At 42.1% G+C, this 24,394-nt stretch overlaps 1 protein-coding gene across 1 annotated transcript in view; it reads right to left on the reverse strand.

Annotated features, from left to right (window-relative positions):
- Positions 1-24,394, reverse strand: part of MSRA (methionine sulfoxide reductase A) — a 151,685-nt gene that overhangs the window by 71,526 nt on the left and 55,765 nt on the right. The window contains exon 3 of the mRNA XM_056344718.1: positions 24,025-24,131. Coding sequence (XP_056200693.1) covers positions 24,025-24,131 — 107 coding nt within the window. The remainder of the gene's footprint in view (positions 1-24,024; positions 24,132-24,394) is intronic.

Raw genomic sequence — 24,394 nt, forward strand, 5'->3', positions numbered from 1 at the left:
AAACGCCTACAATGCTTCAGGGACCCAATCCTGCCACCTCGTCTGCAATTGCAAATCTCTTTGAGTATCTCCGGAGCATCATCTGAGGCTCACCCTGGAGAAGAGCTCTGCCCTGCACCGGGACTTGCAAGCGCTGCCTCGGGCATGGCTGGAGGGTGTCCTCCAGAGCACGCACGGACCCACGTGCTGAGTGCGTTTGACAGGTCCTCAGCACTGCTGCCCAAGGAAGAATTTGCTTTTATTGCTATTGTACTAGCAAAGCAGCTGGCATAAATACACACACACACGTAACAACCAAGCGGCTTCTAAGAAGTCATATTTAATGCACGAAGGGGAGGAAAACAAGCTTCTAAAGTTTAAGTTTCAGAAGGGAGACCCTAAAATATCTGATTTTTTTTAATCCTTAGCAAAAAAAAAGGAAGGGAGAGGGGGGAACAACCTCCAGTGTGTCCTTCTTCAGGCAGTATTTGAGCAACTTTAGAAAGGTTCTAGATGAACCATATTGATTTTTCTGTTTGTGGCTTTGATGGGAATTTAAATGAAAAGCTCAGTATCTTGGGTTTTGAAGCATGTTCGCACAGTGTGTTCCACAGCATAATTGTGAAAAATAATAATAATAAAAAAACCCAAAAAACAAAGGATTTTTTTCTGGTCGGCCAGAAGAGACAGTGACAAAAGACCTGTTACAGATTTTACATTCTCATCTCCTGGAGTTTGAAATCACACGCACTTTATTCATCACCTATAGACAGACATCACATTTTGTCAGTACAGCTCATCATGACAGCTAGGCTGCTGGCAATTATTTTTTCTTCTTTTATTTTCCTCCTTCTTATGTGATTAGAAATGGTCATAAGGATTTCCATCAGGATCACTTCAATAAACTGAAAAAGGAGGTAACACCCTGGCCCTCTCCTTTTTGGTTGATTAGCTTGATAGGAAACATTTGAAAAAAACCCATCATTCTGAAGTTGTTCCATACACACATCTTGGCTTCAAATATCTGTTATTGTTTCTAGATCAAAAAATGCAAACGAAAAGCCTGGAGAAGCAAAGAGTAAGTGACAGTGGAATGGCATGTGGAGCCACGAGGTATCTTTTTAGCAGCTGATAGGTAAGAGTGACACATCCTGCAGTTTTCCTCTACTTATTTTTTAGGGGAAAATACCTGCAAGAGGCTTATGGCGGTGTCACTAATTAACTTGCCAGTGTGTAAAGTGGCCTTTTGCTTTCAGTTTGGGCCCGGAGTGTGAGCTTCCCCCCGCTCCCCCCTGCAACTTCACACAGCAAGGAGCTTGAAACTTTTCCCGCTAGCTGCAGCCCCCGTCTCAACAAGGCTGCTAACAGTAATGTATTTTCCCAGAATTAGAGCCAAAGCTCAATTAAGACTTGAGCTAGGGGATAATACATCTGCCTGTTTATGTAGTGGTATTTCCACAGATTTGTGTTTTTCTCACCTGGAAGTATTTTCAGTTTAGGATGAGAGTTAAATATTCACTTTCATCTGCAAAGCCTCAAACAAAACTGGATGTGTTTATGCCTTTTTCCTTGAAATACAGCAACGGAGACTCGATGGCATAGCTTCCCAGTGCAAAGGAGAAGAGGGCTTATTCGTGATAGATCTGAGGAGGATCCTCAACAAAATGAAAGTATTTTCATCTGATGGTCACATCCTATTTTCCCAAGTGCTCTCAACTTCCAAGAGAGCAACAGGCTAATCCATGTAACTCGTTACATGGAAATAACATTAATTAAACAGATGAGATATGTCAGTCAGATGCACCGGTTTTCCCTGTGCCACAACTCCAAGCTATGCACAATATAATATCATGTAGCCCACAGCCTAATAGAGTGGCACATGAAAATGCAATTGGATTACAGTACGGTCTGATGATATGAGCAAAGTCATCACATGACAAGCTGTCCCAGGATGATAGTATCTGTCCCACATTATATTATTTGGGGAATAATAAACATTATATGTAGGAAAACACTAAGCCAAAATAAGCTTGGTCATCCCACAGAGCTCGTGACAGATGGCAATTCTAGCTCTATAATCAAAGCAATAATTAACCTAGTAGTTTTTAAAAAATAATAATCAAACCACATTTGCAATCCAGTTCTCACATTGGTGATATGCTGCAATATTCAGTAGTGTTTTCAGCTACACTGATCATCCAGCTTAAATATGGTTACTTACAGGAAACCTCTGGTCCTGCAGAAGACACCATGGATCACCAGTGTCTCGTACTTACTTGAAGCACAGATGACTGAGGCAAAATGGAGCTGGAAAGTGGAAATGAGGATCTGTTCAAAAGATCTAAACTCCCTATTGCATCCATTCACAGACTATTTGGCAGTTTACCCCATGAATGTAGCCCTTTTTATTCTATTCATTCAATATCTGTGAAGAGGCTATTTTCAGTATTTTACCTGTTTGCAATCTGTATTCACTCCAAATTCACTGGTGGAAATGAATTCTAAACCTATAATTTCTGAGTGAACTGTTTGACTAACCAGGACATGGAGTCGTTTCTCTGACAACCAAAACACCTGAAGTTTAAAATTGGGACTTTCTGTTTAGGTTACTGGGTATAACTTGCAAGAATCTTTTCACACTCATTTTTATTAAGTTATCCTTGGTTATTGCCCAAGTTCACATATCAGTTACTGAGGACCTCAATGAACTTACACGCATGAGATGTCTCTCTAAATTTTAGGGGTCTCTACCTCATCTTTTACCAGATCCACTTTTATGAACTTAACCTACACATGGGAACAGTAAAAACAACAAAAAAAGTTTAAACAGGGAGAGATTCATCAGTCATAATTAACAAAGAGAAAAACCAACTTCACACAGTGATTACTGTATAGAAACAGACGTGTTAAGCTTTGTCTGTTCGTAGTCGCCATTAAGATGTTGGGAGTTCTGTGGTCAGTGCGCAAGTTTTTAACAGGTAACTTTGGACAATATATTTTGTGACGACGTTGACAACCAGGCATTTGCAGTTTGACTGGCTGTCAGTGTATGATCCCAGGAAACCTAGCTCTCAACCCTCATCAGAGTACTCTGTCGCCATAGAACCTGCTTGGCATTTGTACATCATGTCTCTTTACTACATCAGGCTTTGCAACTTGTGACATTACACAAACCGCTGTGAAGAGCGGGAACATAAAACAGGTGTACCGTGGGGTCCGGGAGACCGAATATTGATGAACAGAGTAATGGCTCTCCCAAGGAATCTATAAATTCATAAAGTCAGGGCATGGGATGCTGCATAATGGCTTAATGCAGTCCCAGACCTCTTAAGATAGGGAAAAATTGAGGATAAATTAGTTCATAAAATAGTAGCACTTTGCACCGACAGGGCTACAGGTCTGAAAGCCCCCCTCCTGTGTTATCACATCCATTCCTGTCACTGGGAGATCACATACATCCTTTTGTGAACTTTGCAAGCACTGTCGCATAAATCATCAGATTTTTACCCCCTCTATTCTGTTTGGGCAGCTGTTTCTGAACCCAGCTGCTCTAATAATTATAAAGCACCTCATTTCCAAACCTAAATGTAAAGGTGGCCAATTTATACCCACCTGGATTTGTGCTAACATTGTTCTCTACCTTAAACAGCTTTTTCCACTCTCCTGATATTTACTCCTTTCCTATTTCTAGAAATTTTTTTTTTTTTCTCAGCTTGTTTGCTAGATAACAAATTGCAGTCTTTTCTCGTTTAATACTTCCATGTCCCCTGATCACCTAGTAAGACATTTTGCATCTGTCCTGCATGAGTTGTACACAGTACTGCACAGGGGTCTGAACTAATGTCTTCTGCTTTATCACAACAGCTCCAGTTCCCCAGTTCTACAGAAAATTAATTTGCTCAATAGGTCCCAGATCTGCCCTCCTGTACCTCCCTGCTGCCTCACAGCGTCACCCAGAAATGTCCCCAGGCCCTGCCCCTCCTCACTGCTTGGAGCATCTGAAAATCTCCAACCACCAGTGAAGGCTGTGGCACCAGCTTCGCTCACCAAACCACAACAGCCAAGCAACACCCACCAAAGTGACGTGCATTATTTAAAACCACTGCGGAGAAGAGCACTTCTTGGATTTCACCGTGATCAAAGGCAGCAGTGTAAGTCCTTCTCATTCACAGAAGTAATTCTCGATGTGGAACGGCTTCATTCATACTGGAAAATAAAGTGTGCCGAGTCATTCATTATTCACCGCATGCTCTGCCGGCCAGGCGGTGCAGCTGGGCTCACGTCCAAGCAACCAGACTCTCCTACTCCCACCGGTCCGGTCACACTGAAACTGCCTCTTGGGAACTGTCCTTCATTCTGTCACCCTCAGATCTCTCTCTGCTTTGGGGATTGTTAGTGAGACGAGGCTAAAGCTGTGCCCGTAACCACGCTAACAACTGAAGAACGTGTGCAGTCACAGGGCAGCGCTCTGACCCACGTCACGGCCATGTTTACCACCCCATCACCCACCCAGCTTCCACATCCACCTGCAACAGAGAGCAAAGCAACCCCAGGACAGAGCCCAAGCAAGGTGTTTAATTGTAGCTCACTCCGTGACCCTGTTCCAGACAAACCTACAGCAGAGGCATCTGCTGGCAAACTGGAGGTGGCATTCGGTTGCCTAAATACAGATACTTTGCTTTGATATGCAGCCGCCAATGCAGAAGCGTGCAGGACTCCGGCAGGTCCTTTGACCTGTCCAACAGCCCCACACCGACATCTCGGATACCCTGAAGCACCTCACCCTGCACCTGGTGCTAAGTTAAGCAATGAAATTGTTAACCCAGTATCTACAGAAGAATTACCAAGCCACTGGATCCTTGTGTTCAAGATTTAGGAGCTGGCGTAGGTCACCCAGGATGGCTCAGCCAGCCCCAAGCACAGGCACTTCCTGTATTTTAGTACAGAACAAAGTGTTTGGGAGTTTCACTTGGAGGCAGAACAAACTCAGCCCCAACAGGGAAGACTGCAGGAGAAGGCAGAACCAGAACCGCCATGCCAAAGGAAAGCCTGCAGGAAGGTTAGGGCTATAATGTTATCAATAAAAAGCACCAAAGGGGTAAAACTGGATTTTCTCTAGTCTGTGCACTCTTGTTTCAGAACAAGGGTAGACATGCAACCTGCTTACCATGGATATATTTTGTGCTTTTATGCTCAGCTACGGAATTATTTCATTTTCTGTCTTTTCTACCATGGGCAAATTCCAAAAGTACAAGTTGAAATCAAAAAGTAGACAATGGCATTTTATTGCAGGTTGCATTTTTATATTGACCCAGCAGTATTAATAAACATTGCAGAGCTTTCTGAGGGGAAGATTTTGCAGCCCCTCCGTGCTCTACCTCATTACCTTTTCATTTGGTTTTGTTTGTATCTTTCTGTCAATATAAACATGAGGCATTGTCAGGCGTACAGCGGGTCGGGTGATGACATTTTTTAATGTTCACATAACAACCTGACCTCCTGCTCGCATTCACTAAAAAGAAAATAAGGAAACCCCCATTTCAAGCTTTAAATGCTAACTAGGTTCTATATTTGATTTGTTTTTCCTTCCCAGCCACACTAATTTCAAATTGAACTGCTGACTCAATTAGCAAAATGTTGAAGTTGTTGAGACCTTGTATAATATTATGTCCCATTAACAAAAAGGTTCCAGTAGTGTTTTTATGCCAGTAACTAAGTCCATCACCAGCATTTTAACAGGCAATTTTAATTAAACAAATTAAATTAATAATGGCCTCTGCAGAATGATGGATTACACTATTTAATATATCATTGCTATGTGATAATCCCATTTTTAATATTACCTTCAAACACTGATCGATATGTAGGCATGTAAGTCATAAACTGACCGATCTCAAAAAAACCCTTCAAAATTCATGTAAAAGAAACATGAAAAAATGTAAATATAACTGTGCTCCACCTACAACCAAGATGTCATGGACTCTAACAATGTAACAATGATAAGAAAGAACCTTTTAGCGTGCATTGTACTAGTAGCAGTAGTATGAACTATATATACTGAGGTAGCAACAGTATTATGGACTATATCTACTGAGGCAGTATCCAACAAAGCAAATGGAAGTTGAGAACACAAGCATGGTGCCATACATGTAAAATGAAAGTCATTTACATTTACAGCCAAAGCTGGGCCCATGGAACTTGTAACAGTATGTAACTCATAATCTGAATAAATCAGGTGTCTGCACAATTGCAAGCAGCCCTCGGCCTCTGGATTTTCATCTTTTGCCTTATACTTTCACTGACCACAACCAGTCCACTTACAGCATCATTTTCAGAAAAGATCTTCACCTTCTCCAAGTAACTGCTTAGGCCATTCCCCTTCTCCTGACGTGGCATCTCCTATGAGCAGAACTCACAGTTCACGTCTCCGAAGGGGATCACAGGTTCTACGACCTTTCAGGGAAAACCACTGGAAAATGTGGGATGACCTTACTTCCTAAAGAACTCATTTACAGTTGAAGTTATGGCAACAAACAGCACCGTTATGGGATGACGTAAACCAAGTGGAGTCTACAGTGCCCTCTGTAAGTGTCAGGGAGGACCTATAGAACTTTATCATCTTGGAGAAATCTAACTTTTTTTCTCCAGTTACCTTCTGTGTGACCCAGCGTAGGGTTGAGCTGCCCAATGTGACCTCTGGACAACTCAAAGGATTCAAGTCAGATGCTTAGTTAGTCTGAAGGCTAGGAAGCCTGTCTGCTCTTAGACAAAAAGAAAACCAAAAGTTGTTTATAAGGAGGACTTTTTATTATTAAATAGAAATTAAATGTCCTTAAGAATGGGAGACTAGGATGGGATCTCCATGTAACTGGAAGAGGCTCCACACAACATATGGGAACAGGAGCATGAGTAAGGGTAGAACAGTCAACAGAGCAGCATTTTAAATTGGGAGATAACCATATATCCTAAGGAGCCTGGTTAAAGGTCTTCCACTTCTGCTGGCATAATTTTCTGGGATTTTTTTCCTAATAAAGCCAAATTTGCGTTATTTTCAAACAGCACCAGAGACACACACCAGATTACAACTGAGTTTTAGAGAATGCATCATACCATTGACAACTCCTTAAAACAGACTGAGGGGGATCCGAGATCTGGCGCACTAATAAAGACTCAGGGAAATTTTATTTAGGATTAATTGGGAATAACTGACCAAACGGAAAAGCTGTAAGGTACAGACACAGCTAGATGATACGATCATGCAAAGTATAGCGGGCATGCCTGAAGATGCAAAATATTGTTCACCTAAGACAAAACACTTGGACTTAGCATCCTGAAATTATGAGCATTAAAGAAAATGAAACAAAAAATGAAAGATTTTTCAAAGAAAAGAAATAAAAGGAGCACGGATGTGAAAAGGACTTGTTCATCTGCTGCAAAAAACAAGGCTACGCAGAGTTCCCTAAGTACATCCAACACTACACTCACCTCACCGAGGCAGTAGCTGTCACTCTGAACACATGTCAAAGCCCAGCATCATCCTGAACCCCCACACCGCGCCCTGGCATGTGAAGGGTGCCCTTCGTTGCACCAGATAGGGGAAACAGGAGCGATATTAACCTCTGACAACTTTTCCTCTCACATTTGCCAGGTTCATATTAATTGTATTAGTGAAGCCTAGTGCCCGAAGGCTGTCTCCCATGTACAAACTGCTCTGAAATAAATACATCTTTATAATGGTATGGCATAATAGGATGGATCCTGAACAGGACATTTCAGAGCAATGATGCCCCATGGTAAGCGGTGGCACACAAGCCATGATGCTGCAACCTGAATGACAATCCTCCCTCTTTCTTCAACTGAGAAAGACAAACCATATTCCGATTTCATTAGTTAAAGAAATTTTACAAATGAAAAAGTGGGCTCTATTTTATTCAACTCACTGTTGATGAAGTGAGCCAGCTCAGAATCCCAGTGCTTATACCTGGGGGGACGGAGGAGCGGGGAAGCCACAAGTCGATATGGCAGGATGCTAATTCAGGCCTCTTAATGAATGCAAAGCCAGAACAAATCAAAGAAGAACTGTGCTTAAAATAATAATAATAATAAAAAATAATCAGCTACAGGTGTAGATTGTGAACTCACATTATCCTCTCTTGTTTAAAAAATGACATGGTAATTCTAATGACAAACTATGTTATAAATAGACACGTAATTATAATATCTTAGGTCTAGCATCTGCATTTTCACCGTCTGAAAGGCAGAAGCCAAGGACTGTATGCTGCAGAACTGGAGAGCTAAACAAGACAAAAGGAAACCTGAAGTTCAACCAAACCTGCAATCTGCCGTTCTTCACACCCTCCACTTGACTATTACCCTTCAGCCACTTCGCACCAGGGGAGAAAGCAAATGCCCCTGGCTCTGGACACCATGCTAACGCCAGCCATGGCAGTGACAGCTCTTGGGACACTCTCTCCGAATGCATCCCAGCCCACCGGCTGAGGGCAACCCGCCACTGTGCCCCTGAATCCGGCCACTTTGAGCTTTTTCTCTTCTCCCCACCCGGTCTGCAAGTCCGCTGGCTACAGCAGCTACCATAGAAACCAGAGTGCTGCTGCTCTGCAGCACACGGAGCAGATGTCACGCAAAGCAAGATGAATGCGATGTGGTGAGGGGGGTGGATGCAAGAAGAGGAGGAAAAGGGAAAGCTGCATCACACATTCAGAATTAAATGTTCCCACCAGAGGGAGTGAGTCATTTTTGAAGTAAGTGCAAAGCTGCAAATTTTTTTTTTTCTATGCCCTCAATGCACATCCGCAAACACGGATGTACAAATAAATGTGCTTTCATCTCTTCTGCACAGGTGCTTGAATCGCCCATACTCCACTGTCTAATGAAACTGCGATTTTCTCGTGATGCCTGACCTAAAACAACTACCCAAGACAGAACTGTGCTGTCATTTCAAAAATGCCCTGTAAAGCTTCTTACCTTCCTCTCCTTCCAGGACAGTGCAGAAATATGACATTGTATATACAAAGTCAATATATGTTAGACAGGCATTTTACAGCAAAAAGTCACTCAATTTTTGAGACTAACAAGCCACAATAATACAGTTGTGCATTGCATCTTAAATCAAAAAACAGTAACAACCAGTCTGGAGTGGTGTTTTGATTTCCTATGGTCTTACCATTCAAAATTAGTATCTTTGCCTCAAGTTTTTTGGTTTTTGTTTTGTTTTGTTTTGTTTTTTTAATTCACAAAAGGCCATTCTTAATTAATATTATGATCTTTCACAACACAAGCATTATTCCCCCTTCTTCTTTCCCTTGGTATGTCTTGTACGTATCTAATTCACTATGCCTAAGGCGCCTTATGGATATATTTGTTGAAATATTACCTTGCAGTGGAATTTCAGGGGGGAGAAGTCACATTCTTTGTATTTGCAAAAAGAGAATTAGATCCTATTGATTGTCATGGCCTCTGTCCAGTGTCAAGGATTGAGTGTGACAATGGTGGAGAGCTTGCTCTTTGAAAGGTGCTGAGCACCCACCATCTCTGCGGGTATCAATGTGGTTGAAGATGCTCAGCAAGTTCAAGACGCGAAACGGTGAGCTCTTAGGGGCCCTCAGCCCATCTCGGCACTTGCAAGGGGACCCGCACAGACATACCGACCAGCCCCTGCAGATGCCAATGAAGATTTCCACTCCAAGATGGAAGGATAAATTACAAATAAGTGGGAGGAAACATTTGCCAAGCCCTCCTTCAGCTGGACTGTGCAATGAATTCACAATTATACACAACAATGGCAGCAGAAATTGATGCTTAAAAAAGGATGTCTGCTTCTGCAGCCTGCATACCGTGAAATGATGGGCCATCTCAGAGGAGCGGCCCTCCCAAAACTCGCCTAGGAATTAACCTTCATACAGGTAACGCGCATCCTCCTCTTTTCTGTAGCAAAATATCTGAACCCACAGAATTCCCTGCTGCCATCAGTTACAGACAGTGAGCGGTAGGGTAATTCTGCTTTACCTGGTATATCAAACAGTGCTCTGTGGTTTACACAAATGCGGACAAACCACTTTGGGATGCCCAAATGAGAAGAAACCCGAGGGTTTGTGTTGCGCAAAGAGAAAGGAAAAGCTCCTGTTTCGTGCCACTGCAGACGTGCTGCGAGCCCACCAGAGGGCAATGAAACAAATCGGGTTTTCCTCCAGCCCTGTTAAATCCCCTAATTCCACACTAAAAGTTTTTTTGGTTTTTTTTTTTTTCTGTAATAACATATCATGGGATAATGGGGAAATTTATTTCCTATGATCGTTGGCACATATAAAAGAAACCACGTATATATCTAATGGCAAGAAGAGTTGGATGAAAAATAATCATCTGAGTTATAATTAGATGAGACAGAAAATAAAAAATACTACAGAAAGTAAAATGAGGGAGATTATATTAAAAGTGCATATTTGTGTGTGTACATGGAGGAGGAGGGATGCTACAATCACTCACTGCAAATTTCTAAACTTTTTTTCTGAATTTTTCTTTGGGTATTTTAAGCTCCATGAAACTTACCTTTTGGGCTGAAAGTTATCATTGAACTGTATTTGCTGGAGGCCACTAATCTTCCAAAAATTTCTAGGATAACTGTTGAACCATTTCCAAGAGATACAGCAGAGAAAAATATTGTATTTTCCATATTAAAAAAAAATCTGGGATGCTTTCTTTAAGGAATGCAAAAACTGAGCCTTGAAGTTTGCAGTTGGGAGTCCTTCAGTATGAAGAACCGGCTAACAAACCCAAAACTGTCTAATTTTTCAACTTTTTAGAAATATTTGGGGTTCACACAATCAGTGGATGGTTAGTATTGAACATTCTACAAAAGGGAATGAACACCGGTTTCCTACGGCATTTCAAAAGGGATAAGTAAGACAACACATGCAACACCATGCCACTTTGTTCTTGGTTAAAAACAAAAACAATGACAACAAAAATAAATGAGATGCAAATGGTAAGGAATGTAACTAGGTCCGATCATCATATTTTTGTAGAAACTCAAGCAAATATAAACCCAACATCTTCCTTTGGGGAGATGACAAGTTTAGCTGACAAAGGAAACTTCGTAGGAACAACACAGGTAACATTTCATGTTTGATTCAGTACCGTGCAACTGTTTTAATAAAAAAATAAGTACTACACTGTACCAATACAGCAGATGATAACTGGATTAAGATGGACTCTCACCAGAATTGTTATGAAGTGCAGTGATCAAGCATCAGAAATGATTATAAAATTAGTGCTGGTAAAATTGGAAAATCAGGTGAAGGTCAGAGTTACAGCAAATGCCAGCAATGCCAGGACACTCACACTGCACAGCTGAGATCATTATAACGTAAGTAAACCCCAAATTCCACATCCAGGAAGGTATCCACATCCTAGATGTAAAAAAAAAAAATTACATCTAGGAACAAAGAATAAAGGCATATCTACAGAAATATATATTTCTGTATATATATATACACAGTGTGTATAAGCAGCAGGTGCCCAAGGTGGTATTTATGGCATTTGATTAAGTTAATTCTGTGATATTGTATCCAGTTCTCACATCCATTTTTTCACAAAGCTGCTTTTAAAAGAGAAAAAATAATCAAGGAAGTCCAAAACTAAACATAGAAAATATTTTTTGTTAAGGTCACCGTTTCATAAAGCCACAGTTTTGACTACACACATTTCCTGATACAAAATAATTAGCTGAATAATCCTATTTTCCTGAAGAGATGGTGCATCCACGGCTTCCACTGTCAGGCACCTGCTTTTACAAATATATACCTTCACCTAATTTAAGCTTCTGGCTATGGGTCTTCGTTACACCTTTCCCTACCAGCTTACAAAGTGCCTTTATGTGTAAAGGAGTTTTTCTTCTATGAACACCTTAAATACATTTCTTTTAAAAATTCAAAAAGACGTGGTTCAACTGAGTCACCTAAAAATAACTGGAGCAAAGGAGAAAGGAGCAGCCAGGATGGAAATATATTAACCTCGATAAGCTATAGGAAGCTGCTTACTTGGGGAAAGGTCAGGACCGAAAACAACAGAGCAAAAAGTCCTGGGAGCTGGGAGCACTGCGTCACCCAAGATGATTTCTCAGTCTTTGATGACTTTCTGCAGTGGCCCAGCAGAGCACACACCCACATGGTCCAGTGGTAGGAGGCATCTTAGGATGCTTTAGGCTGCAGGATGAGGGAATATATTTTATCCACCTTCATATGTTGGGTAGTTAAGATTTACTTTTAGACCCTGTGACTAAATGGCATGTAATAAAGATCAGCTAGGAAAAAACCTACAAGTTTATCTTTGCAAGGATGAAAAGAAGCTTTTTCAGAAAAACACGCCTAAGGAAGGAAGTGGAAAATCTGAAGACCGGGGAAAATGTAGGACTAGGAAAAAAGGGATGTGGAGCAAGGTCAAATGATAGAAGATCCTGGAAAGTAAGAGCCAGGAAACAATGTGGGGAGGAAATAAACCGCAAATAAAGACTGAAGTAAACTTGGGAGTCATAAAATGAAGAGAGAAAAGCAGAAGAACTGAGTTTTCTGCATCAGCTCAATGGAGAGCCGTAAGACGGGCTTTGCTTGATCTGGCTCATCAGCACTGCACGGTGTGAACGTGGACATCCATCTAGCTGGTACGTCACCAGTGAGGCTCATAAGCTCTGCAGCATAAAATGACAAAATTACTCGCTGCAGAGCCACTGAATGAAAGCAAAGTCATGAAAGCAGAGATTCCAGAACTGAAAGTTTTTTTAAAACAGGGCTGAACTCAGACAAATTCCAGCCATCCGTGTCCTCAGGCACACCCAGATATTTGGGGATAGCAGCATCTGTCCAGCAGGTTTCTTCCTTTGTGTTTCACAGCAGCTCTTAACAAAATATCTTTATATATTCCTATATGCCTGTGTACAAATGATTTCCATACAGGCTTAAGCCCATTGATACACCATTGAGAAAATAGATGTTAGCACGTGCTGTAACTCCATGCTTTCTTGGGAATGCTGGATATGCCCTAGCACAAAGACAAATGTCCTGGCTTTTCTTAGCTGGGGTGGTTTTAATGTCTGCAATCCTACAAAGCTCTGGCACAAGACTGATAAGACAGTTGATGGTATTGCCCATGACCCAAAAAGCCCACTCAGACCTCTGTCTGCAATCTAGCTCTTACTGAGATCTGTAGACATCCTAGATCTAAAAGAAAAAAAAATAATCTTGATTCAAGAAGATCACGAGATCAAAACAGGCATGACAACGTTGCTTGCAAAAGCATGCTCTGATTTTCTTTCCAGGAAGTATCAACTTGTTTTCCCAAAAGCTGAGAGCTGTATTTGACTGAGCAGCATACTTCAAACACAAGACAATGCACAGAATTCTCTGACAATTCATAAGGGAACAAAAAAGCTGAAATTAAAGAAACTCCTGGGCCAGATTTTTATCTCAGTTGCATTACTGGAAATCCAGAGTCACTCCATCAATTCCAATAGTGTTGCTCTGGATTTGCAGCTGTACAGCTGATGCGCATTGGGTCCTGCAAGAAAATCTGGAGAGTTACTTAAGCAAATGTTAACATCAGTAAGAAAGCAATCTCATCAGGGTATGACTATTGTCAATATGTGCTGTAGTACGTCCAGTTATCAAATTGTTTGAACCCAAGTGCTTAAGCTGATGCTCCTATGTCCATTTAGATACCCAAGCAGCACTTTTTATAAACGTTACCTGTTGTTTCCATGTGTGAGCTTTGTGGAGCTCAGAACTTTCTGAAGTGCCATTATGTTCTTATATCTGACTTGAAAAGCCCGGTTTCAGATAAATTGTTGGCTTTATATTTTAGAGTTGGATAAGCAGCAGAAAAGTGTTCCATGAGTATATACTTGAATTCTGGCTTAGGCACACTTTTGTCACTGAGAAAACTTGAGGTTTGAATAGTGTTCTTTGGATCACACAGCTTTTCACTAGGGAGAAGCAAACTGTTTGGATAGCAGAAGCAGTGCTCTCAAGACTTCACCATCTTCTTAAAAATATATGTGTAACTAAAAAAAAATTTTAAAAAGGCATTTTGTCTCACTTTTTCATTTGAATGGATCTATAAACCAGGCCAACTCCTCTTGCACTCTGCGGAGCAGTGCAGAGAGTCCCACTGTAAGTTTATCTTTCACCTGAACATGGATGGATTCAAAGGCCAGAGCAGAATTAAGACACAACACTCTCAACACATTTTGAGACTCAACACATCTTAAGAGGAATTCTCAGCTTTTGTTTCCTGGGAATTTTTGCACAAGTCAGTTTTAAAGGCTACATTTAACCCAAAGACAAAAAGATCTGATACAGAACAGCAACAGTTAATTATAATCCTCTTTCTTTTGCCTTGAACAACTTCTAGACTGTTTTATTATGTCCCCCCGTTACTAATCTCTTAGTTAAACTAAGCTCCTTGAGAGCTTCCTTAAGAGAAGGAACTATATCCTCTTCCCTGTAAATCACTGTGTACACTTAAACCATAATTATTAACATAATTATCAAATTTATGCTTCTGACATTTAATATGCTTGTGAAACTTTGAGAATGCTGTAACAAATGCATAATCAAGATCAAGAAAGTCAAAAGCCTGAACTAGAAGCTCCTCAGAATGATCCTAGATGCCATTGAACCACGTGGGAATGCACTTAGAGGCTGGTGTAAAGGTATTTAGCTCCAACGCGTTGGCATCACTACATCTCCACCACGTTGCCTTACCAGTGGCATGACCGAGGACCCACAGGAGGCCTGTGCCCAGCTGGAGCAGCAGCTGGAGGCCAGGTCAGATAGGGTAGGACATCTCACACGACACTAGACTCCTGTAGGCAAGTCAACTTAACCCTTTAAATTTTCATCTTCTGGATCAGCATGGACATCTGCCCTGAAGACTGAGAATTCATCTGCCTAACAAGATGAAAAGTTGATGTCTAGACAAATTTAGGATGTTTTTACATCACTGGCAAGCTGAACAGAGCAAGCAATACAACGCAGGAAATGTTTTCTTTACAACCCATTCCTGGAGTCAAATCTATTTGATATTTGCGTTAGTTTATTGTAGGGCAATTTCTAATACTAGTTTAAATGTCCAATATAAGCGTTAGCTTGAAGCACTGGCTTCACAAACACAGTACAATAAAGCAAATGGCTTCTTTGCTGAACTCCGTGACCTCCCAGATGAAAAAATGATTGTAAAATATAAAGTATGGATTCATAATGTTGTTCATAGTTCTAATTTCAAATGCATGATTAGCTATATTTGCAGCAGTCAAAGGGCTAAGTGAAATGCCTGGCCTTTGATCAAACATACAGTATATATGCAGAATCAAAAGCTAAAATAAAAAAAGAGCTTGCCTTCTTCAGCACTGATAAAAGCAAGCAACGTGTGCTGCTGCTGCTGCATCCAAGGGAACAGGAATCGTATGCAAGTGGTAGCATACTGCACTCAGCTAGGATGGTGGCACTTCTCTGCCTCAGTGAATTCTGAGGGGTGTCCTTAGTCCTCCTGTGCTTTCTGGGGATGCTCATTTGTGTTTCCATATGGACATACACATCCTATACATTTCACTGTTTCAAAATAAAGTTACCTTGGTGCTGATACTAAGATGTTTTTCCTCCCACAGCATGAGATAAGATTGACAGCACAGAAACATAGGAAACTTTATCAAGAAAGGAAAGTCAGGTGAACAAGAACTATAATATCGAGCAAACTGACATACATCATGGCTGCAAAGAAAATCACAGGGCTCTGACCACGTCTGTCGCAACAGAATTCCCTATCAAAAAGGTAGAAAAAAATAGACACAGCAGAGAACCAAAAAACTTTATAAATGCATCATATAGATGCATTTGAGCATGAATTCAACAAAGAAAGAACAAGTGGGTTGTTAATGCGCGTTGACTATGGGACACGTCATCTCACAGACATATTTATTGTAAGAAACTCGAAGAAGCCAACTACAGTCTCCTAAGCTCATGCCATTAAAGCTTTTATCTTGTTGCCACAGTCATCAAGAAACGCAGTCAAAAGTGTGTATTAGTATTGCGCTATTTTTCTGCTGCAAGGTGACCAAATTTTCTTGGGGTGACAAAGCAGTCAAATTTTCTGCCGTTTAGGTAATATGAAAAGACTTAGCAACTGTTCACACAAAACCTCCTCATCTGTAGCTGAATGCAGCTTTCTCAGAGAGGGACGAACATAAAAAGGGTATCTCTGTAGCACAGATGAGTGATTACAAAACAAATAATGGCTTAGCTTATCAGATCAGGTTTGCTTATTTTCATAAGAACTACCGCCATCAGGCAGGAATCAAGTAGCTACTACTCACATCAGAGTGAAGCAAAGATAATTCCATATGTAAATCTCTAAATAGACATAATTTGAAGAGGAGTAAGCAGGTGTTATTTTTTTATCAACTCTATTGTATTGCTTTAATAACAACAACCTACTTTTTAAAGAGTTATTTAACTTTTGCCAGCCAAAAATGATGTGTAAAACTGTCTCCCAAGCAAAGCATGTTCTACACTCACACAACACATTACATGGTAACACAGTTGCGTGTTGTAACTTCACTCTGCAAGGCGTTCCTTCATGCAATTAAAAACTCAGAACTGTCGATCCCGCAGGGCTGTACACAGCCTTTCCTCCAGCCCTGATAAATACAATCCTGACCGCTTCGTTTCCTCGCAGATCGCTGCTCCAAAGCTCATTGCACTGGCCAGGAAACTCCAGCTTTGAAATCTCTTTTCTACGATACCAAATATAAAGGTCTTGGGTTGGCAGCTGAGGGTTTGCTCCCACACCATCCCGCAGCAAGTTCACGAAAGCTTGGCACTATCTGTTCAGCTGCTGAGCTGCAGAGACTGTTGCACCCACTGCTGGCCAGGGTCACTTCCCTGCCCGCCTCAGCCTGCAGAATGCACCCACCCCCCACCAGCCTGGATGGTACCTGCTGTCCTGGGTTCAGCTGCAAAAGGGTTAATTTTCTTCTTAGTAGCTGGTGCAGCGCTGTGTTTTGGATTTGGTGTGAGAATACTGTTGGTAACAGATGGGTTTAGTTGCTGCTGGGTGATGTTTATACTAAGTCAAGGAGTTCTCAGCTCTCCAGCCCTGCCAGCGAGAGGGCTGGGGGGCACAAGGACCTGGGAGGGGACACGGCCAGGACAGCTGGCCCCAGCTAGCCCAAGAGATGTTCCATACCATGGGATGTCATGCTCGGTATATAAACTGGGGGAAGTTGGCCAGGGGCTACCCGTCACTGCTGGGGGACTGGGTGGGCATCACTCAGGGGTCGTGAGCAGTTATATTGTGCATCGCTTGTCTTCCTTCACCCCTTCCCTTTGCCTTTTATTTCTCTCCACTTCTCCCTCCTCTTCATTATAGTTGTTGTTATTAATTATTATTTAAATAATTATTTTAATTATTAAATGGTTGAGTTTTACATCTCTTCCCAATCCTCCTCCCCATCCCTCTGGGAGGTGGGGAGGGAGTGAGCGAGCGGCTGTGTGGTGCTCAGTTACCGGCTGGGGTTAAACCACGACACCTGGCGAGGTACACATGTGCACTGGGTACCAGGACTCCCATTACAGCCATGCCAGGTCAGGGTGTGCCTAGCAGCAGCTTCCTCAATCTAGGCATTTAGCCCTGTCTGAGGGGCCCGAGGCGTTTTGGAGATCCACACGGGGCTGGCAGGTACGGTATCGTCCCTGAGGGATATTTGTACGTTGTAGTGTGGCAGGTGGAGGTCAGCTGAGATATGCCAGACTTCCCCAACGGCACTAGCAACTGAATCAGGCCCTGGGGACATGTCCCATGGCTGAGCACCCACTCCATCTGGGGTCAGTGTGAGCTCCCAGGTCAGCGGTTAGCTGAGCCCTTTCAGTGGAGCCTGGCACTGCTCGTCCAAGCGCTTCTGCTTCACAAAGAAATAACATCACCTGGCCAGCAGGTGATGTTCAGCTCTTGGCTAAGACATGGCATCTGACTAGCCCACCACAGAGGGGCTTCATGCCAAATGCCGAAGCCAGTATCTGTGTTAATTCAGCATGTTCCCAGATCTTCTCTGAGCAGGTTCAGGATCAGGAGTACTGTCATGTAATTGCAGCCACACCGAAAAGTTGGCTATTGCAAATCACAGGGTCACAGAATGGTCGGGGTTGGAAGGGACTCCTGGAGCCCACCCAGCCCACCCCCTGCTCAAGCAGGCTCTCCTACAGCAGCTGCGCAGGATCGCATCCAGGTGGGCTCTGAATGTCCCCAGAGAAGGAGACTGCACAGCCTCTCTGGGCAGCCTGTCCCCGTGCTCCGGCACCCTCAAAGTTTTGCCTCATATTTAGATGAATGATAGCACTGTAAATCCACAACTGTGTAAAATAACATTCTTCCCATGGTCATCCATAGTTTATCAGGTAACTGTTCAGACCTTTAAAAGTAAAAAGAAATAACAAACCAAACCAAAAAACCTACCCCGCACTCTCCTCTCTCCACCCCCCCCCCAAGAAAACCCCATCACTGTAGACCCCATGCACAACCAAAAAAACAGAATCACAGAGACAAACCAATGGTGCTTCGAGGTTCAGATGCTCCAGTACCTACATCTGCAAAACCAAACATTACATTTGAAGTTACAGTTGAGAGATTCCCTTCCCAGCTGCATGCGAGTACATATGCAATAAAGCATATGGAGAAAACTACCCACTGTACAAATGTATTGGCTCTTGTGGAGTTATACCAATAGGGAATTTAGTCCAGCATAGTAATCCTTTTAGTTGCTTGATTAAAAAAAAAAAAATTACATGTTTGGTCAAATTCATGTTTTCTAGGTGAAGCCTTTTGTTAAATTAACAGAAAATGTTTGACAAAATGCAAAGAAAAATTACTATTTGACCAATTCAAAGATAATTCAATCATTTAACTGAGCATCCTCTTCAGACCTTCACAAAAACATATTTGCCACAACCGCACTGTGATCCAGTCTCTCCTCTGATCATCGTTCACTGTTCCCTTCAAGAACTCCAGAAACTCTACCCACCCATGGTTTTGTAGGTCCTGACACTTCCACAAAAAGACCGTTCTCCAGACTAGCAGATTGGGCAATGGGTTAGTTTCAGTTGCCTGGATTTTTTATATTTATATCAAATTTTAATTTTATAATTTAATCTCTTCACCTCCACTTACAAAAAAACTTAAAAAAAAAATACTTTTTGAACTTCTTAAACATATCTACAGGCCCCAAAGCAAACAATTAGCATTGCTTCTTTCTTTTTTTTCCTTTTTCTTTGTAGTACTGGCTTTGGTGCATATATTTTTTATTTGATTTGTTTTCTCAATCTGTTGACCAGCTGGTTTAGATTTCAGAGAGGATTTCTATCAGCATCGTAATCTACTCCTGCAGAGAAACTTTCCGAGATTATAGCCTTACAGCCCAAATCATAAAAAAAAAAAAAAGTATTACGTTACTTCTAGCAAAGTTCCATCCATTTCTAAGCAATAAAAAAGGTACTTCTGTGCTTCATCTACATTTCCTATACATTCAGTAAAAAAATTCTCCATTCCGGTTCTCCGGACTTTAGTAAAGGCATCATTTTTAATGTCTTCATAAAATCTCAACATTACTATACTCCTGTCTCTTTGAGTTCTTATTATTCTCTCCAGATTACAACTGTAAGAGCAAATGACAGCAAAACTCCCCACCAGCTTCTCCTGCCTATAACAAATCCGGAGCTTATTACGTGCTCACATCACCCAACACCTCTGTCAAGAGATCATGACTCCATTCATTCATAATAATTCATGGAGAAGCCCTTTAGTTGCTTTGTGGAAGGATCTTCTCCTGCCAAATATTTGCTTTTGTGACAAAGTAATAGAGCTGCATTTTGCTCTCTGTGCATAATGCGCACTGTCAGTGCTGTCACACACGAGGATGCAGAGATGCTGGCATTTTTGGGATGTTACTTTAACATAAACCAAACGCGGTGGGGGTGTGTGGGGTGTGAGTATATTCTTGGAGCCTGAAGACCCAGTGTTAGTGCTTGACAAAACAAATACCAGCCTCTGATTCAGAAAAAAATAAATACAAACTTATTCCCACCCTGATTTCACTATTTGGATTATTGCCTAGATAATTCATCTGAAAACCAAATCCAGCCTAGCAACTGTCTTGAAAATTGAGTAACCTCAGGTTCAACTGTATTAAAAAACTTCAGCTCCAGGCAAAACTGATGGAACAGCTCATTCCCAGTACTTTCACCAAGCTCTGGCCCTCATTTTATGTTTTTCTGATTACACTTACATTGTGTTACAATTTACCAGCAGCACTATTGTATTATAATATATATTACCACTAGCCGACTCTTGACTGGATGCAATCAGCTCCATCAACAGCTAAAGACGCATGGCTCAATGCATATTCATCGCTGTATCGTCATTTCTCAGCTGTCAAAACAGCTGCATGAATCAGCAACAAGTTTCACAATTTAAAATAGATGTAACCCTGCAGGATCCTTGGGCTCAGTGCACATCAGGACCCTCCATCACAGCCTGATGGTGCTAGGGACATGGTGTGCTTTAAACTAGAGTATTCCTCCACTGGAGCACAGCACGACCCTAAAGGTGTCAGCGATGTTAGTGTTTCAGTGTGGAGCAGAAGTGATGCCTTTGTAATAAATCTCCTGATCATTGTCACTTAACGTGCTTTGGTTCACATCAGAGTGGTCTTGGGATCAGGGAATCATAGAATCACTTAGGTTGGAAAAGACCTTTAAGAGCATCGAGTCCAACCGTAAACCCAGCACTGCCAAGCCCACCACTAACCCATGTCCCCAAGCACCACATCTACACGTCTTTTAAATCCCTCCAGGGATGGGGACTCCACCACCTCCCTGGGCAGCCTGTGCCATGCTTGACCACCTGTTTGGTGAAGACAATTTTCCTAATCTCTGACCTAAAACTACCCTGGCTCAATTTGAGGCTATTTCCCCTTGTCCTGTCACTTGTGACCTGGGAGCAGAGACCGACCCCCCTGGCTGCAGCCCCCTCCCAGGCAGCTGTAGGGAGTGATCGGGTCCCCCCTGACCCCCCTCCTCTCCAGGCTGACCCCCCAGCCCCCCCATCAGACTGGTGCCCCAGCCCCTGCCCCAGCCCCCTGCCCAGCTCTGGACACGCTCCGGCCCCCCAAGCTCTGTCTGGGAGTGAGGGGCCAGAACGGACCCCAGGGCTCGAGGGGCGGCCGCACCGGTGCCCAGCGCAGGGGGACGGTCCCTGCCCCGGCCCTGCTGGCCACGCCGTCACTGACAGCAGCCAGGGTGCCGCTGGCCTCGGCCACCTGGGCACACTGGGTGAACCCAATTCCTTTTGATGGAGTTAAGCCAGACATGCTCCACTGCCTTCTACCTGTTATGCCACGTGGTTCCCAGGAACAAACTACAGCTTCTAAGAGCAAACCCTCTCCAAATGCATGCAGCTTGCTTGGGGTCCTCAGCGCACGCTGTTTTGTTCTACAGATCTGCTCCTCTCAGCCCGTACTGCTCCCTGAATGTAGACAGGGCTGAACTCTTGCTATCTGACTTCTAGAAAGGAGCTAGCGCTTCAGGCTAGCCTGCCTTGGAGGCAGGAATTCATGATCTAAACCTTGGGGCTGGATGGTTTCTATCCTCAAGAGAAGAAAAATGTTTCCTTTAAGTTAACAACCATACCCGTCTTTATGAAAAAAAACTCATCCAGCAAACACATTGTTTTCTTTTGAAGGCAACTCTTCACTCTCTTCCAGGTCCTTAGCTCAAGAAGACATCTACGAGCACATGCACAATTATTCAGCAAACAAACAAACAAACTACATTTTGTTTTTATTCATTTGCTGTGCCAAACCCCTCCAAGTCATTCACACTTACTGCAGTTATTGTGCTCCCAGTATTTGCTAGTCCTTCCCCCGTTCCGTGTATGCATCACTGCTTATCATGGACAAATCAAGTGTCGTGCCATCCCCGCATGTTTTTATCTGTCATTATCAGGTGCACAGATACGCACTTGTCACTGCCAGAAGAGCTCAGTATTTATTTTATATTACTGCAATAATAAGGAAAGTGGTTGTATTATATTTACATTAATGTAATGCAAAACATTTAATATGAAAAGGGATTCCTGAACATACTGTTTGCTCAGTATGTTTCCCATACAACCACTCTATGCTACTGCAGTACCACAGTAGGTAATACTGCAGATATTATTGTTAATAATACATAGAAATCACATATCCTCTAGGATTTTTAGCACATATTTGCTGTGTTTCTTTAGTTGGCAGCACAGTCCCTTCCTTCACATGTGATTGCTTACAGAGTTGTGCCTAATTATATAAATGTACTAATTATACACGCTTTTCAAATGGTGATAGACTTCAAAGTAGGTAAATTTTAAATTGTGCCATTAAGAAAATCTATTTGATGATGGAAATTTCTGTAATATCATATTGCAACCTCCTACATCATAATTTTGCTTTCAAGTTAGTATTAATTTAATGACAAATAACAGCAGAGAATAGTAAGAGTTGGCAAAGCAAACTGAAAGCTGTAAGATTTACAGTGTGATACTGGTCAGCAGACACTAACAAAAATGAACAAAATCAATTAGGAAAAGCAATGGATCTCAGGTAAACAATGAGTAGAAGGAAGTTCTGCATGACAAGTACAAATACCGAACCTTCAGAAACCACTCTGTTAACAAAGGTAAACCCCTGTGAGACTGACTTATCCCCATGTGATCAGCTACTCATGAGAAAATACGTATGTCATGGAACGCTTAATTTACATGCACAGTTACCACACTGCTAAGAATGACTTGCAAATTGGTTACTTGCAGTTCAGAGCATCTCTTTGCATGCAAAATCATGACAATTGCATGTAGAAACCAGCCCTACCAGTGCACACATAGGTCAGCCCACCAAAGTCATACACACATTTATGAAAACCAAACTGCCACACAGGACCTCAGCACACACACCTCCCTTTCAGACCTCGGTAGATGCTTCTGACTGACGTACCCTCACTCTTCAAAAAGGAGTTGTTTATTCTTAACGTTAAATATTCACCATACCCCCTGGTGCTTTAACATAACACTTTAGTGAAGTCATAGTGTAAGTGAATGCATAAAAGCTGATATTCTTTTAGCACTAGTTAATAGTTACTATTTACCAGCCTGATGCCCTAGGTAAGGAGGTGGTTTTTTTCATACAAGTTATAAGAATGTACATATCTCTGCTGTAGAATCTGGATCTTGCACTGACAAGACCACTAGGCAGATCAGACAGTAGTCACAATGCAGCAACACTACAGGACACTAATCCCTCTGCCTTTAGTTAAATAATAGCTTATGTGGCAGGGAAGAGACAGAATCCATCTCCACTGAAAACCAGGACTGTGTATAGAAAGGGAAATGGTCGATCTTCTCTCGTACAAATCCTAGTGTCAAAACAAATAGTCTTACAAAGTCATAGGCTGTCACATTTAATCAAAGACATTTACGGAATGGCTTGATAGAAGCATCTTATAAGCAGCGGGTGGGTGATCCTGAGTTACCAGGCTTGAATATTGATCAGGACTTTCTCCCAGCATTCAGGAACTCTTGGGTCTGAGATTTTGGGTGCAACCTTCAGACTATGGGGTCTAGGTACAGTTGAATAGCTGTAAGATCACAGACTTTCTGCTCTGGTGCACCCACATAAAAAAACTTCTTTAAGAGATTGAAAACATCTCTGCATAAGTAACTGTTTTTATTTCTGCAGTTACAAAATGACTCACACCAAAAAAAAAAAAAAAAAAAAAAAGCATTTCATAAAAGTTGGAATTTAAAGCAAATACGCTGCAGGTTCAGTCTAGGAATGAGGAGCTCCAGTAGCAAATGCAGACAATGCATAGCACAAGGAACGATTTTGTGCTAACTGGCAACATCTTTGACCTCTGCTCGTATGTGAAGCCATTCCATGCCCTGCCCGATTGTTACCTTTTGATATTCTTCCTTAGATCTCAAGGCAGCTTCCAGCTGTTCCTGAGAAAACGTGTAGATGGCCGAGCGATACTGTGTGCCAAAGTCATTACCTTGTCGCATCCCTGGGGAGAGAAAAAACAGAGCGCACCGTGAGGACTGGGTTGCAAGGTTCTGAAGGGATACGAAGGTTCAGTAGATCTAAATTTGGGATGTTCCATCCAGCTGGAATAGCACAGTCTCTTACATGCATACTCAGTTAGTATTTTTAGGAAGTTCAAGTCTTCCTTTGGTTAAATAGTCCTGAAGAGATTAAACTTTGAGATCTCCTTTTAAATGACATGCAAATGAAATTTGAGCATTTTACATTTTGGTACATCACACAGTA

Source organism: Falco biarmicus, chromosome 6 (assembly GCF_023638135.1).
Source record: "Falco biarmicus isolate bFalBia1 chromosome 6, bFalBia1.pri, whole genome shotgun sequence".
In the NCBI taxonomy this organism is placed as follows: domain Eukaryota; kingdom Metazoa; phylum Chordata; class Aves; order Falconiformes; family Falconidae; genus Falco; species Falco biarmicus.